The 17,664-nt window shown below is 45.4% G+C and overlaps 1 protein-coding gene across 2 annotated transcripts in view; it reads left to right on the top strand.

The window, feature by feature from the left end:
* The window catches only part of FAM83E (family with sequence similarity 83 member E), a 552,552-nt gene that overhangs the window by 96,281 nt on the left and 438,607 nt on the right, over positions 1-17,664 (top strand). For both annotated transcript variants that reach the window (XM_069637444.1, XM_069637436.1), the window contains exon 2: positions 15,486-16,436. In XM_069637444.1, coding sequence (XP_069493545.1) covers positions 15,987-16,436 — 450 coding nt within the window. In that variant the 5' untranslated portion in view covers positions 15,486-15,986. The remainder of the gene's footprint in view (positions 1-15,485; positions 16,437-17,664) is intronic.

The raw sequence follows: 17,664 nt of genomic DNA on the forward strand, positions 1-17,664 counted from the left end.
TGCTGGAAACCTCCCTCAGCTGTACAGAGCTCTCCCTCTCTACACTAACCCCTTCAATTTCCTTCTCACTAGGATCAATGACTTTAGATATGCAGCATCCTGATGTGAGGCCAAGCCTTTTGTGAATGGTTGTGCCCTTTCATTCCTATTACCAAATCTGTTCAAGTGGAAGGGCTCTATCTGGGACAGGGTGTCACCTGCCCTTACAAAGGAACAAAGAGAGGCAATCCCCTAGGCTACATTTCTGCCACCCGGGCAATGACCACCTGTCTGTGCAGAATGGGGAGGCTACACATAATCTTTCTACAGCTGAACTGGGCCTGCAGGGATGATGCATGTGTGATATCAATTTGATGTGGCTGCAATAATTATGAGCAGTGCCATGCACCTGGCCCTCTCTCGGGCATGGCTTATATTTAGAGTTTACCATGCCACCAGCCTGGGCTACTTAAATCTTCATATATTTGTAACATGGGTGCATATCTTAAATGCAGCCCCTGACCTGCAGAGACTTGGCTGTCAGTGCAGTTGTGAAAGGGGCACCTGTGACCTCTGAACCTGCTATGTCCCACTGGTAGAGCAGGCACTGCAAATCAGGATACTAATGCAGCAGGGCACAGGTACACACTATGATGTTGGTATGGAGCTTATGAAAGGGGAATCTGATCAGCAGATTACCTTTCAGAAATGGAACTACCCACATTAGTTTATTCAATGATAAAAAATAAAAAAAAGTCAGGGCATTTACGCTGTTGCCAGATGGCAATCCGTCCTACACAGATGTACACAAGCCCATATTCTGCAACTGGATCCAGTATTCGGCCCAGCATTTTAAGGGGCAGGCTGATAATATAGATAATAGATATGATATATATTTTTGATGGAGGGAATGTACTTGTAGATGCTGTGTATGAGTTCTGGGCAGATCACTCTGGATATAGCAGAAACAATTTGATGGGTGGGCACATGGAATTTACAATTCAGTACTTCCCAGAATCCTCTCTGCTTTTATTTGATCTTGTCCTCATAGTCAGGCAGGGCTGGTTGTAAGGCTAGGTGGTGGTCTAGTGCACCACAGGCAAAGGAGTGCCTTTATAACTGTCAAAGGTTGCAACTATTGTGGGCTTAGCAATATTTCACTTCACAAAGGTTGGAAAAAGTCATTGTACCGACTCTGCTGTTCGGTATGCATGGCTGGGTGTGTCGCACAGGGATACCGGTGTCAGGTTGTAAGCTATTGCAAGGGAGATTAATTAAACAACACCTTTCAGACCTGGTGACTTGTGTAACTGGAAAGCCTTCCAAGGGCAGACCAGGTCTCATTTAGGTATGAGTCGCCTGCAGCGCAATATATCTAGTCAGCGTCACAGCAGATATCTTGGATTGTCAAGTGTAAGTAGCTTATTCATTCCTTTCGATTGTTTTTATTTTCAGATTCGAAGTTTGGATTTTACAATTTGTAGATGCTGGACTACAAGTTCTGTAGTTTGAAGGTAAAACTAGGGCAGGATGAGCTTCTCCCATCTGAAATGAAAGAACGTGAGATATTAGCCACCTTTTATTTCTCCTTTTTGCAATCAATAGCGATACTGGTTTGTTCTGCGGCTGCGCGTGATTTGTATAGTGTGGATGTATTGCCCTACAGTACACAGTTTATGAAATGTGTAATACAAAGTTGATACAATCACACTGCGCCAAAGCAATTGATTTTTTAATATGACTTCAGAGGAATGCGCCACCTTCAGAATAGGTTTTAAGTCCCGAAAAGGTTGTTAAGCCTTTTAACGTCCTTTTCAGTACTTAACACCTAGATGAGAATAGGGCCCCGAATCTCTCTGCCAGCCACGCCACTGTCAGCTGTTCATCCCTCCTCAAGTCTCACTCTCACTTTGGCTTCCACGGCACTTCACTTGCCTGGATTGCCACTTGCCTACAAGGCTGCCTCTTCCCCAACGCTTGGAATGCTGGCTCATCCCTGGCCACTCCTCTTCCAGTCAGGATCGCCCAAAGGACTGTCTTTCGTAGCTCTTATTAACTGTCAACTCCACGCCCCGTGGCAAGCCCATCTTCTCTCTGGGGTTCTCTGCCCGCTTCTTCTCGTCTTATTTCCTTTCTTCAACCCATAGGCATCTTCTTGAATCACAGACCATCTCTCCGCCATACTCACTTGTTGTACTACACGGCCTGTTTCTTAGCTCCTCCCAAACTGAGGTAATCTGCTTTGCGGCTGCCTCATTCATCCTTTGCGCTGCTCTACCCTTTCCCCTTAAATACTCACCCTAAATGCTCCCAACCTGGTGGTTCATTTTGACATCCATTGGAAACCTCAACAGTTCATTGCCTCCACCGCAACGACCGCCAGGCTTGACCTCCTGAACATCTAAAACATCTGCCTCCATCTCTCTTTTGTCTCTTCTGCTACTCACTTTTCCAAGGTAGTCCCCAGCAAGCAAGACTGCTGCTCGAGCCTCCTCCTGCGACTCCCCTTGTACTCCTTAACCCCATTGAACTTTGCCACCTGCACCCTCTACAAACTCCCTCGAGCACCACCTCCGTGTGGGAATGACAATCACTGCGCAATCACTCCACTTGAAGTTGCTTCTTGTTGTCTTCATATCAGTGTATGGGCAACAACGCTTCCCCCACCTTTCTTTCCTCATCTCTTGCTACTTGTCCCCTCCATCTGTGCAACCGGAAGCCCACTGTAGCCTCTCCCTTCCCTGTCCTCCTGTGCTGCTGCACGCTTTGCTCCTTCAGTCTACTCGCTTCCCACCTTTACAAGCTCCCTATACCCTGACATCAAGTTCATCCACACTGGACCAGGATTCAAGGTGGCCCGGTAGATTCACAACGTTCCCTGACCCCTCCACTCTGCTCTATCACCTCTATTTAAGTGTAAAGACTATGGACCTCATTACGAGTTTGGTGGTAATTTGGAGGACAATCCACCAAATGACCGACAAACTCATTCATCGTTACCACCACTTGCTCATTTGGGTTTACTACTGGATTACAGGTGGCTGTAGGGTGGTGTTAATCCCTGTGTTTTGGAGTAATTCCATTACCGACAAAAATAGTGGTGTTATGAAATTATTACAATTTTTTTTCCCGCACCAGCATCCGTGTAATGATATGATATGATTTGGCATTTATGACGCGCCTATGCACAAGTGTTTCAAGGCGCGAGACAGTAGTGATAGACAATAGTGGTATTCAATCTTTTTTATGCCAAAACCACCTTGAGTAAAACATGATGTTGCAGAGCCCCCCCCTTGAGTAGAAATATTGCTGCTGGGCCCCCCTAGATATCATTTCTGCTTATATTTTCTATTAAAATTAGTCCCCATACTCCCTTTCGGAAGGCCTGGTGGTTTGAAGACTGGTCTACAGGTATGTCCATTTGTACTGTTTACAGTAGAGAGCCATCCATGGCCTCTTGATGTCCCCGGCGCCCTAACCTTTCCTCGCCTCCTTTCTATATCATTCACTGCATCCTGCATACTACATGCATGTGATTGCACCATCAGCCCAAAGGCCAGCGTGTACTGAGCTTCTTGCCTAAACTCTTCTTTCTTCAAAGTAATACAAAATGCAACAAAAAAAAACGGTTTCAAGGCGGTACCCTAAATCACGCTGCACTGCTTTTGCGAAGAAGTGGTCTCATTGAAAGGCTGTTTCTTTACTTGCTCGTTCCTAGTTCCTCGTTGAGAATTAGGCAATTGTCTGTTTATTTTTTTCTGCTGTACCTGCTGACGGGTTTGTTGACTAGCTTTTTATTCTAGTGACGCACCTGCTCTGTGTTTATGCTCGTGAGAATTGCTAGGAATAATAATGATGTGTGGTGGCTTTTATCCAAACAGGATCTGTTCCAGAGAGATGGCTGCATGTGCAGTCGCCTCACAGGTGGAACAGGCCGTTCCCTATTGCCGGCCCGGCCTGCTGGATTGGAGAATAAAGGCAGGGGGCGGGGGGAATGTGCGGGGAGCCATGCCAGAATGTGTGCTATTGCTGGCCCTGCGCTCCGCGACCCCAGGTCTTCCCACCCTGACCATAGGTCCAGACATTTCACCCATCCATTTCCCTGTGCTCCAAGAAATGTTCCCCTCTTCCAAGACGTTTTTTTTGCCACCGAAAAATAATTGAAGCACTGGAATTACTGTTCTAAGCTCTCAACTGGGAATCTAGCGTAGGAACAGTTAAATAAATTGTAAAAAATAAGCGTTCGCAGCAGGAGGAATCTAGCATGCAGTGTTGTATGAAAAAAGCTGATATTAACTAAAGTTATTCGAATCTCGGAAAGTACTTGAATAAAACATGCTCAGTAGAGCAGGCAGAGCTTTACAATGAATTGTGTGAACCAGGTGCAGTGAAGGGATGTTATGTAAAGGGTATCTGTGACGAATCAACTTCCAGGACACCAGTGGTCCAGGGATGAATATCGGTTTCTAAACCATGGATCAGTCCCACACATCTAGTACACAAGAAGGGATCCAAACAGATTGGAAACACAAGTAAATTATAAACCTCCTTGTCCAATTTTGGTAACGTGGACGGAATGGCAGGCTTATCTCCGCAAGGCCATGGATCGTTGGTTAGTTGCAACACAGCGAAAATACAATTATTAACCATTGATGAAAGGGACTGTCCAGTCAAGGTTGTGTAAAAAGATCTACTTTATTCTTATTACAACAGTCAGTTCTAACACACTACAAAATACAGCCCACCCTGTAAAGGAGCACAAAAGACAGACAGTTTCACAAAGGAAAGGGATGCACTCTGGGTCCTGACAGGAGGGTAGTTGGTAAAGCAATCGGTATTAACTGTTGAAAGTTATTTGGTTTCAGCACAAGGGAGCAAGGGGTCGTAAATGTAACTAGTGGCCTTCGGAGAAGGAGCAGGGGGACAGAACCACAATGTACCTGGTGCTTGAGATGGTCTTGATGCTCGACAGCGTCAAGTCGGTTCCAGGATGCTTTGCACCTCCTGAGACAAAGTTCAAGACAGGAGACAGCTGCGGGTAGCAGACGGCGGGCAGATTGGCAAGTGAAGCTGGACAGACGGCTGCAGGCTGGACTAGATGGCGGCTCAGGGTCAAGAATCGCTGTCTCTGTGCTGGTTGGCGGATCTGGAACGCTGGTTGAGGCGTTTCGGACGGCTTTAGTGACTTTGTTCAGAGACTCTCTGGCACTTCCCACCTAGGAAGCTTGCTGGCAGAACCTAGCAGGCCACACTGTGTGCTGGTTGGGTACCACTTCTGGAGCTGCTGAACGGGTCCTCTGAGTCTGGTATCTCCCTCTGTTCCCTGGGAGATGTTTAGGGGAGGGATCTTGCTTCTTCTTGGGAATCCTGGCCTTCCTTCACTGGGGGAAACTGTAAGGCAGACTGTACCTTCAGCCAAGGTCCAAATGAGTCCTTCTTCTTAATCCTTTCAAAGTCGTTGGATGATCTGCTAAGTGAGGGGATAAGCCCTCTTTTAAAGCCAAATGGGCCCCAGTGATTGGTGCAGGCTAAGCCTATCTTAAGGAACCAATCCTGGGTCCCCACCAATAATCTTCTGTTATGCATGAGGTCAGGACCAGAGTGTTTTGAAACAGGAAAGGTAAGGGGTGATAGCGTGTACTCCTAAATCCCACCCATATTCCTGTCTGTTGTAGATCAAAGTGTCTCTCTGGTTAACTGAGCCCTCTGTGACTCTTGATCAAAGCGCAGGTCTCCCTTGAAGTTTGTGACAAGAGCAGACTTCCTGTCTCCCTTAAATCATATACTTCTTCCCTCTTAAAGGGGTCCTCTCTGCATGGGTTGCCTACAGAAAATAGTGGACCCAGACATGCCATTCACTGCCTTTCATACAGAGGGGTGGGGTTAGCTTCAAGTTGACACATTACTATCCAAGAGGTGTTAGTCCTGCCTCCCTTTGGTCTGTTCTGTGCCAAGCCTGCCGCAGGCCTGTTTCAATTAACTCTTATCAGTATGTGCTGCCACCAGCAGATTTAGACAATAGAGAGGCAGATCCATGGAGCATTTGATATTTTAATTAGACTGGCCATGGCCAGAGGGAAGGTGTCATCTTCCCCCTCTGAGATGCTTTTGATGTACCCCTGGCTGTCACATTCCAGCTGAACATGACAGGGGAGGATGGCGTCCTTAGCCTATGCTCTCCCGGAGTACACTCGACTATGCTTTTGTTGTGCAGTGAGCATGAAAAATGTGTGCAGAATGGCCCCACACATTTTCGGTGGTTGATTGGCCATCGTACATTTTCATTTCCAAAATTCAAAAAAGCCCAGGCGAGCACACACTCCCCGTGCGGATGGTCGAATTCCTCACAGTATCCTACCACAATTTGAGTAACACATGGGGTGAATGAGGGGTGGTGATTTCAAAGCTATATCGTGCCAAAAGTCGGCATCAATGAACAAAGTCCTAACAGCTGGGTCCACACACCCTCCGCTTCCCACCTAACCCGAGACTGTGTCATCTGCCCTCCCCACGTTTCTCCCCTTAGTTCTCTTGTACATCCCTTGCTTCTCAATTGCCCCATTGTTAGCACCCCGTTCCTGTGTGTCTCTGCTTCCCTCACTGTGTCCTTCCCTGTGATTTGTAAAGAGCTCTGTTGCTTCCTGAAGCTTGGTCTGCTCTCAATAAATACCCTAATAATATTAATAATAATAATTTAAGAAGTCCATGGGGTCCCTTCCTAAACCGCTGGATTGCTAGAAAGTTGCAGTAATGATTACCGCCACTTTTGGGATTGTACGTGGCTTGTAAAGCGGAGTTGAGGAGCATTGCAGACTCTACAGGTCTACTACCGCTTTACCTCTTCTGTCTGGCAAATCTTCCAAGTTGACCGTCGGAATGACCTTCTACTAATGTATTTCAAAGGAATCTGCATGTTTTTTCCACTTGGTGAATGCAGCAAGATTCCATTGTAAATGCTTGTTGTAAACTTTAATTGCGGCAGGCATTTACACTCATTTGCATTCGGAAGTGTAAAAGAAAGTTGTAAAGGCAATTTTTCCTGCTTTGACACATTTTTTTCACTTCCAAGAACAAATGATAAAAATTGAACGCAGGAGACCTTTTGCACTTAATTGCAAATGTTCATGGTTCCATACGTGTAATTTAGGATTTTTATAAAACTACCCCCTCTTGATTTTGCAGGATTTTTGAACTGTGTAATGTCAATCTACTTTCCTGCTTGATCAAATATTCCGATCCTGGGAACGTCATAATACAGCGCAGTATTTTAATTCCATTAACTGTGCAATTTAAGGGTGTTTAGAATTGGCTAATTCCTCTGCCATTTTTGAGCAATGTTTCAAAACAATGCGCGTTCCTTTGCGGCCCTCAGAGTAAGAGCAAAAATGAACAACACTCATGTTTTGGAAGTTGATTATGGGGTTCTCAGTGAAGGGGCATTCTGACTGTGACAGGCCTTTGCACTGGCTCCTGTATTCTACCAACAATGTTAAGTTATATTAATAGGCTTTTATACTGTGCCAAATCACCACCGTAGTAGTCCCAGTAAGCCTAGACTGGTCCATGGAGTGTCATAATGTGCCTCTGCAAAAGGTATCCAGACAGTCTACTTGAAGGAAATCAGTGCGTGAAAGGTGAGAGTATGGGAAAGCCGGAAACAGGTGCTACGAACACAGGGAAGGAGGGATGCCATGGTTTTGCTCGTTATTGCTACTTTCCTGGTTCACCGGTATAATATTGTAAAAGGCACGAGTGTGTGCTGGGATAATCATGGGGGTTCGGTGCCTTATTTGCCTACGAGTCTCTACACATTGTAAATCTATTACTGCAAAGCCTGAGCTAAGAGTGGCATAGTCAAGGATACACTGCGTATAAAGGTGTATGTTGTTGTTATTAGAAGGCAGGGTCGGGCTAGGGCATAAAATAGTATCGGGCACCAATGAAAAAGTGTCCCATAGTTGCAAATGGCAATTCATTCCTATTTTTGACTTACGGGGTTCTCAGTGAAGGGGCATTCTGACTGTGGCAGGCCTTTGCACTGGCTCCTGTATCACTTGGATCTACTTGCCATGCTTATTCCTCAATGTTAGCCAAAGGCATGTTTTAGCTTGTTACAGATTAGGCACATCCCATGTATTTTAGCTCTCTGCATTATCAGTGCTGCTTTCCTATTGACTCCGTTCTAACATTTTCTTGGAGTACTTTCTACCTGTAATTGATGATCTGATTTTGTTTCGGGGGTGCACAAGAATGCTTTTTCAGCTTTATTCAGTTTTCTTTGTTGGCCGTCACATAAAAATGCTGGCATATCAGTAAATGACTGGCCAACCGAACACATACCCACAATTCAGGTAGCTTTCCTCTAAACACGTAAATAAATAAAAAAAACACAGGAACAGCTGATGTTTTCGAGATATATTATCAGCCTCATACCCCTCCCCCTTATCGAGGGTACCACTAGTCTCATCATCTTGGTGAAGGCACAAGGTTCCAATGAGAGCCAACAGAGCAAGCTTGTGCACTCCCAGTCAAGCCCCTTCCAGGTGAGTCTTAAAACCTCACATGCTGTGGGCAGATTGGCACGACCAGGTAAACAACCTTGAGGTCGAGGCGGACCAGGCAGTCTCTGGGCCGGAGTAAGTCCCTGAGTATGTGGATGCCCTCCATCTTGAAGTGACGGTATAGGACAAAGTTGTTCAGGGCTTTGAGGTTTATCAACAGACGAACCTTCTCCTGTCTTCTGAATAGGAAAATGGGGCTGAAAAAGCCCTTGGTCTCTGCACGGGTGGATCGAGCCCTTATTCTGCAGGCTGCGCACCTCTGCATATAATGCCGCCCTGTATGCGGCTGACATTACTATTGAGAGGGGTGCTGTGACTGTGCGGGTTCGGCAAAGAAGTCCATGCTATAGCCCCTGCGCAGTGTCACGGATGCAAGCATCTCCTGATAAGGAGTGACACGTTTGCACAAATCTCGCTGTCCAGCCTCCTATCAGCGATTGCGGTGCCGGTGCTACACAGCTGAGACCCGCTTGTGGTCTGTGGTGCTGATTGTCTCATCGGCCTTCTCCAGCTGCGGCCCCTGGCTCTTCACCTAGAGGAGAAGGTGTTCGATCTGTCTTGCCAATACTTTCACGACTCGCCGAATTGATGGGACCTTCTGTCCAATGTGAAATGGAGAGAGGAGCGGCCCCTGCCACTTCCAGCCTGGGAGAAAACCTTTGCAGAAAAGACCCTTTTAATAGAGGCTTGGGCCTTATCTATAGCCGTAAAGGTGCTAACAAACTTGCCCATTTCTTTCACAAAAGGGTCGTTGAACAAGAGCCCCTAAGCAGTGGGCCCCCATTCCAATGTGGCAAGCTCCCCAAGCTTGAGGTCTATCTTCATGAGGATTCCCTTTCGTCGTTCGCTGATATAGCGCAATTGGCATTGCCGAGGAGGCATAGAGCGCTTTGAGCCCATCCCGACAAGGTGATTGGGTCTACCTTCCTATCCATCTCCATGTCCTCTTTGGACAGGTCTAGAATCTTAGCGGGGGCAGTGATGTCCAGGACCTCATCCTAATAGGACTTGCATGCCCAATCTATCCCTTTCTTGGGGTCTCTGCAGTTTTTACCTAGAAAGATGATCATCCTGGCGTCTAGTTCTTGGCTAAGCGCCACTTTCCCCTCTATCTGGCCGATGCCTTCCGCTCTGAGTCTGGCTTGGACTTCCTTGTGGAAAGGCATTCCGAAGCCTGGCTGTAATGCATTATGCTGCGGGGGGAACAGAACCCAGGCAGAGCATCTGGGATGAATCAAGTCCTCTGCGACGAACATATGCTCAGAGTTGGCCTGCTCCTTCAGATGCTGCTTCCCACTGAATACGGGGCCTGTAGGGGTTCCAGATTGGATGGGCCGTGTGCAGTCATCCCAGTCCTCTTCGTCCTCTGTTGTCTGAGGCGAAGGATCCTCATCTGTGCCCTGTTGTTCTTCTTCTGGTGCTAGAGGGTCTGCCACCCTGGTTATTCTCCTCCCTGTCACAGGGTCCAAAGGTAGAAGGGGTCTCCTTCCTTTCCAAAAAGGTTTTCTTAAACCTCGTTAAGGCATCAGAAAGAGCTCCTGCTGCTGGCTCTGGGAAGCTTGGGGGCAGGGGAGTCAATGAGGTATCCTTCCTCTTGTGAACCGGAATACTTCCCTCTGGCAGTTCATTTTTTCTTTTGTGGGTGCTTCCCTTCGAGGTACTCACAACGCTCCAAAGATGCACCTACATGTCATCCAGGCGACGCTGTATGGGCACTAGCATATCCGCCACTGCCTTTTTTATAGTGGTTTCAACAGAGGACCCAAGGACTCTTTTGAGCCTGGCCGCCAGGGCTAAGTCGTACTCTGGTCAGGCCTCCTCCTCCTCTGACCATTCTTTGTCTGCTTGAGGGTCATATTGTGCCATGCTGACAATGTAGGACACAGAGGGCAAATGGGGCTCCTCCTCTTGACTTCTCCTTTATTTTGGCACTGTCTCTCTTTTGTTTTCTTCTTTTGTTATGCCTTCTCAGTATTCCTTTTTTTACTGCCTCAGAGTCCTTACTGTGCCGTGGACATAGTAACTAATTGAATATATCGCTGCATGCAGTAATTAAATGAATGAATAATGTGTGTTCTTGAATAGTGCTCCTCCAAAGCATGGCGAACGATTCTTACTCTTCTAGAATGAGAAAATGGCTTCACTGACCGCCAACTCGAAATGAAACCACGAGAAAAGAACCCGCGAGCGGATTCAGAGCTCCCTCTGCTGGGAGCGACGACGCAGCCTACCCACACGGACCCGTCAGGCCATGGGAGTCCCGGTGAGACTTGAAGCCTAAGAGGCCAATGAGTGAACGCTTCTTCCTCTGGATCGGGGAGTTGAAAAGCTGATCAGCTTCCGCGTGAGAGTGAGAGCCCGGAACAGAGCAAGAGTCCCGCTGATCCCACCGGGAGCTATGTGCTCTGAGGTAAGCTCAACATGACCTGCTTACTGGTCGGGTCTGAGAGAAGAGAGAGACCAGCTGCACAAGAACCTGTTGTGAAAACCCAGGCGCTCAACGCACATTGAGGTCTCTTTGACTTTCTTGTTTATTTTTTTGTATTTTTGTTCAAATAGACCTATTCTACATGAATACTCTAACAAATGCAGGCAATACCCACACTAATAAGATTGGTGAAAAAAAATTGGCACTTATCTGATCTTGCTGTGAGCAACAAAGAAAGAGGAAGTAAAAGAAGGGCTCCAGTCCTACAAAGGACCATGTTGATAACGATTGGTCGTTCTGGGTCACATGATCGGTGGCCATGGTTGAGAATGCCAAGGACTTCTGGGAAACGGAGTGCAGCGAAGTTCCAGTTAATGTTTTGTTTTGGTTGGTTGTCAAGTTTTGATTGAGGATTTCAGCATCTAAGCACGTTGTAATTTGTTGGAACAGTTGCTTTGCTAAAATATTGCTGGTGAGCTATCAATGTTAATTGTTTATTAAAGAAGGGGAAGCATAATGGTCGCCTCCAGTCTTGACATAGAATCTGTGTTCATTTTAATATCTGACGAATGAAGATGATATTGGTGCCCAGATTTATTTTAGTCATATGGCCAACGTTCAACACCATTACTTGTCTTTTTACTTAAATCTGTCCATTATTGGTATGTCTATTGTCAAAGCAGAACACATTATTTGACCGCAGTGCCCACCTTACTCAGATATCAGCAGCAGAAGGCCATTGTTTTTGATTGCAGAGCAAATTATTTAAAAACTCTACGGATGATCATGAACAAGTCATCGAGATGTGGAATTGGGAGGAAAGATAGGCATTAAAGAACTGCTCCTGAGCTCCCATTACCCTGTGGTGCGTTTGCTTTCATTTTGGTATCTTTGGTGCAGCACAATTAACTCTTCCAAAGGTGCAGGGCTATACAATATATTTTTTAAAATTCACAATGAAAATCGGTGAAATGATTAAGAGATTATAATTGTGATATAAAAATGCTTGACTGCATTAAATAATTTTCATTAGAGGGTTGATGGCGATAATTGGATTGATGGGAGTACAAATTGAATGAATCAAATGGAATTGAAGTAAAGCCAAAGGGAGGATACAAAATGTGCTGAAATTCCTTTTGGTCCCAATATTGGTATTTCTAGTGAGACCTGCCTCAAAAGACCAGGGACAGTCGGCCAGTGTACTTAGCCTTGCTTGCGAGCTGGCCTGCTGGAAAAGGGTGACAGTAGGAGTTTTTAGAACTCTTCTTAGTCAAGTAGAGAATAGTTGCAAGAGTTGTCCAATGCAGCTTCCACTGGCCCAGCTTGGCCTAACAGGAACCATCTTTGGAGCTGTGCTGATGAGAAAGAAAAGACTCCAGGCAGCATGGCCGAGGGTTTGAGCTAGATGTGCTGTTACAAAATCAATACGATAGAATCAGTCTGTTCTTTTACAGAGAGATGTCTGGAGCAAAGATGGCTCAAGCCAGAGCAGCTCAGAGCGAGTAATCACAGAGAGTCCCATTAGCTAGTATCAGATTGGCAAGTGATCCTGGTGAAGAAGTTTGCAGATGAAGGGCAAGATTCAAGCAGAGCAAAGCATGTTATGACGCTCTCAGATCTGCACCATACATGTGAATGAAGAAGAAGTGACACTATCTAACGGAGGTCCCCAAGCGATGATCTCACGCACACTAATTTATTTTGGACTATGTTTTTCCTTAGGGTTTCTTAGACATTGCCATCAAATTGCAAAGCCCGGTACTGTACATGTCCTAGTGCAATCTATCAATTCCCAGCTACCAATGTGTTTTCCGCAGAGTACTTAGGGAGGGTGGATCTGGAAATCCAAGTAGTCCTTCTGTTGCTTTCTATGGAGGCCTCCTGAGGTTGAACTATTGAATTCTTCGTCACTTCTCTATCGTAAGGGTTAGAGTAGCATAGCTGCCAAGCAGTCCGCTTCCAAACTCCCACACAATTGGCCTAATGCAAGTCCCACAAAGGCAACAATGGGGAAGAAGGACCCAGCACTGTGGTTCTTGGGTCATGGGCCAGATAGACTCCCTCGTGAAGAGGTCTTCTGTCCTATGAGCAAGTACTTCCTAGCAGTCGTCGAAGTGAGCGGGGGCGGACGGGAGCGGTGCTCCTATACTTTTTTTAATTAAGTTTTACAGCTCCTATACTTTTATTTTAAAAAGAAACTGTTCCGGAACGGTTTCGTTTTAAAATAACAGTGTAGAAAGAGGTTGTAACTTGCACTTTCAGTGCACTGCACTGAACATTTCCTTAAACTGCAGGCAAATGTGGTTGGGGGTTTGTATTGTGTATGGGAGGGGGCAGGGCGATGGGGTTTGTAAGGGGTGGGGCAGGCCTGTAGGGAACATAGCTCCACTACTCCTTTTCTTACACTTCGACCACTGTTTCCTAGCATTGCAATGCAGCCACTTGTTGCATGCATTTTGAAAAGAGGAGTTTATGCCCAGCTGGGGAATTGCAAACCCTTTGAGTAAACAACTACAATGCTCTGCAGTGGAGTCCCTCTTTTCCTTGTATTAGGTTTACCACAGACCGTTTATGTGACCACTGACTTTTGGCAAGATCGAGTGTCCGTTTATGCTTAAAAAATGAGGAAGCTGCCAGGAGGGCGTTCTTTGCAAACATTGCCACTAGGTGCTTCCAGGTTATGTTGTGTTGAAAAGCTTTCATACTGCACCCATGCCCCCAGTAGTGGTCTTGCAGTATGTGCCAAGGCGTATCCAAAGAGTGATGGATTGTGCCCGTGCGGTTGCCAGGGGGTGGAGGGGGGAAATGTCAGACAATGATCTGTGATCAAAAGTAAAAGGTGGTGCTTAAAGGGGACAGTTGCCGCTTCTAATCCAAAATTCTCTTGGTCCCCTACAAGCCTTCCTGCAGCACCTAGAGAGGAACAACATAGAAATAGGATTTATCTTTGGGTAACTTTGCTGAATTTTCCACTAGTCGCATAAAAATTCAATTTCTTTGCAATGTCACAGATGGGGGTACTTTGACTTGGCAATCTTTACCAGTATTGTACATTATCTAGATATGTGTATCACTTTGATGGATGGCCTAGCGTTGAGAACAAGATTTTTCAGTTATAATCATACCTGGAATTTAGGTCTTGGAAGAAGTTCCGATGTATGTATTTATTAATTTGTGGTGCTCAGACAGCGCTTTTATCCAAAGAGCTTTAACATAACAAAAACGGTACATCAAAATGAAATGACAAAAAAGGAAGGATGAAGGACCAGGTACACGGTCAGCATCAGGGAACTAAATGTGTAACAAGTGAGTCTTAAGACGTTTTTTAAACAGAGAGAGAAATAAAGAAGAACGAATATCGAGAGTGATAGCCTTCCAAAGTTTAGGAGCAAGGAGTAGAAAGGAAGGAATGTGAGAGGCAGCACAGGGAGGGCAAGGGACAGAAAAACGAGCTTGGGAAGCAGAATGGACGGTGGGAGTAGGGTGATACAAGAGATCAAAGAACTGATATAAGCGGGAGCAAGGACATGAATACATTTAACCAGGCAGCGAAAGTTAAATTCACAGCAGTGATGGACAGGTAACCACTTCAATCGGGCACCGTAAGGAGAGATGTGAGCAGAGGGAGGAAGAGAGTAGAGAATCCTAACAGCCCAATGAAGAATAGAGCATGGAAGCATTCATAAGTAGGCAAGCCAACATAAAGTGAACTTCGGTAGTATGAGCGAGAAAGAACCTCGGACTGAAGAAGCGTTTGGCTAGAAGAAAAAGTAAGTGACTGACAGATTTTCCTAATATTATACATCTGGAAGTGACAAGAGCAGACTACAGACTAAATTTATGATTTAAATGAAAGGGAGGAGTCGAAAATAAACCCTACAAAATGAATTGAAAAGGAGGAGCAATGTCGGAGGAAGCAGAAAAACAAGCAGTTCGTTTTTCTTGGCGTTGAACCCCAGAAAGCAGGAGGACTTGCCGAAAGGCACGAAGAGAGTCAGTGGTGGGTAGAATCGTCGAAATTAGGAAAGGAGAGAAGAATGTAATGCAGTGCTCTATCGAGCTCATATGATGTAGCTTTTGCTGACAATCTCTGCTCAATTACACTTTACTCCTTAACCGTTGAAGTAAATCACAGTGCAGTACAACAAGGCCTGGCACAATAGGCCTCAATCACGTCACAATGGTAGGGGTGCCTGCTTCACTCTAAACACACAAGGGCCCAGACAGAAAAGAAGAGTCCAGGGTCATCCTGACTCTGTGGATAAGCACACACTGTGTTCTTGCTGAAAGTGCTATGTTTTTTCTTAACTTTATCTTTATTTCCAAAAATAAAGCTCTGTTTATAATTTTCAATAGTCTTTTGTACAGCTGGTCTTTATTGTAAATATAATGCAATGTACAATTTCAAATGTTATGGCTAGAAGGATGAACAAAGTGTCACATGTATACAGGGGTTTGTGCAAGTGTTCTTAAAAAATGCTCAATTGGTTTTGTTTCTCTTTTTTTTTGTACAACAGAAAATAAAGTGATGTATTTTCCAACAACTTCCAAGCACACTGGCCCACGGGACCAATCTCAGACAGGACGGACACAGTGCCCATCTCCAAAGTTTACGAACTCTCTAAAATTAAGATTTATTTAATGGAAAATCGCCAAGAGACTATGCCAATGGCAGAAGTTATCCTGGGATAAAACCTAAAAGCATAAACAACCTAAGATAAAAGTGTACATTTTTTACTGTGTCTTGTACCTATTTTTATATTTCTTTTTTTATTTAGAGTATTTTTCTTATAGACCCAAAGTTGCACTGGAAACAAGATTGCGCACCTTGCAAACTGAGATACAAATACATATTTAAGGTGTTCTACACAGTCAGAGAAACAAATAACAATAATTCGAGAATAAAAAAAAGGATACATGAACAGAAGGAAGAAACAAGGACACGAAAGAGAAGAAATCTTTCAATATTAAGGCTCGTATAACGTAAAAGTGGTAAGAAAGCAGAAAGGTACTCAAAGATGGCGAACTCCCAGCTCAAGTGCCTAGAGGAGGATGAGGCTTACGTGGAAGTGACTGAATCGTGCCCTGATTTCTACTACTCGGAAGGCCAGCGCCTGGCCTTGGAGGCTCTCTTATCGTCTGGGTCGGAGGCCTTCCAGGATTGCTTAAAAAAGGACAGGCTGCGCCACTTCCTGTCTGAGGAGGAAGTTACCCGCCTTGTGGACCTGGTGCAGGACTACCAGCCAGGAGAGGTGGAACTCGAGGAGGACCCAGAGCTTGCTGAAGATCTAAGTCTCAGCTACTGGCCAGGAAAAACTGACACCCCGACCCCGGTTTTGGAGCTAGGATGGCCTGAGCAGGGTCTGTGGAAAGGGATTACCCGAGCAGAGGTGTTCACCCAACCTCCTGCAGAAAATGCTCCCCCTATTAAAGAGGTTGTGCGGCGGACCATACAGAATGCCACCAAGGTAAGTTCATAAAAGCTTTCACTGCTCCTGTGTAGGGATTGGTCAGGTTTTCAAGTGCAATTGTTGATGTTCTCAGGGGGATGACTTTTATATATTTTCCTACTTTTCAGGAATGAAAGTATGTAATAACTTGAGCTCTCTCTGTGAAAACGATGAACTTTAACCCTGTAAGGGGCTATGGAATGCTCTGCAAAATGGTCAATTGTTAATAAACTGCACTTGAGTATTTTTGATGTTTTCCTCAAATCAGGAAATTTAAATTGAAATTGATGTGGGAGTGCAACATGGGGGATGTATCCAGTAAGCCATGAAACCTCACTTCCTCCTACACACATCTGCCCTCTATCCCATCCTCTTAAACACCCCTCCTCTCCATCCCATTCTGAGATATAAATGCCCCACAGTCTGAACTGTGGCATTCAGGAACAGGCCTGCCAACCTTCCATACATTTCTGCAGGCAGGACTGGTGGCATACCCAGAACCCCTGTGTGCAAGGACACAAAGGCCTGTGTCTTTAGTGCTTTGGGGCAACCCAGATGTGAACTATTTAATTTTTCTAAGGGGAAAAGTAAAATGATGCTTTTAGTTTTGTGAAAGCTCAGAGAGGGTGAAGCACATGTTGTCGTGCAACATATACTAATGAATTACTTTTGTAACGTATGGTAATATGCTTCTTGTAATTCATTGATACAATGTATTTACATTTATCATGTTAACCATTGTGAGTGATCGCTGAGGCATGAAAGTGCGCTAGGAGGAGAAGATCTTTGGACTGTTGAGCAAATTGCAGGTGGGACCCAGAGTAGCGCCCCTGCCACCGCTCTTTTTGCTTGCCATTGTGGAACAATGTACAGCAAAAGAATGTCCATTGTGTTCCATTGAATAACATGGAATATATAGTACCCCTGAGGATTAATATCCAATAATTGGAGAGTGTAGAACGTAGCAATATGTTTTAGTTTACGGGGAAGAGCGCGTGCGACTTGGATGAGTTAGGAATCGCTGTGAACTGCAGAACGTCTGCCTTTTTTTCATTATCTCATTTGGGCTGGGGCTTTACACGTTGGAAAATTGGGAACATGTTCAAAAAGTGGGGCTAGATGTACAACAGATCCCGAAATTCCATGCCAAGTGATGATGCATTCACTGATTGTTGTGAAGGTACAAGCTCTGCTGTCAACCTCTAAGGCCTCCCATGGTTTGGGGTGGAACGGCTTAATCACAATA

Source organism: Ambystoma mexicanum, chromosome 1q, assembly GCF_040938575.1.
Source record: "Ambystoma mexicanum isolate Mex_15411 chromosome 1q, UKY_AmexF1_1, whole genome shotgun sequence".
In the NCBI taxonomy this organism is placed as follows: Eukaryota; Metazoa; Chordata; class Amphibia; order Caudata; family Ambystomatidae; genus Ambystoma; species Ambystoma mexicanum.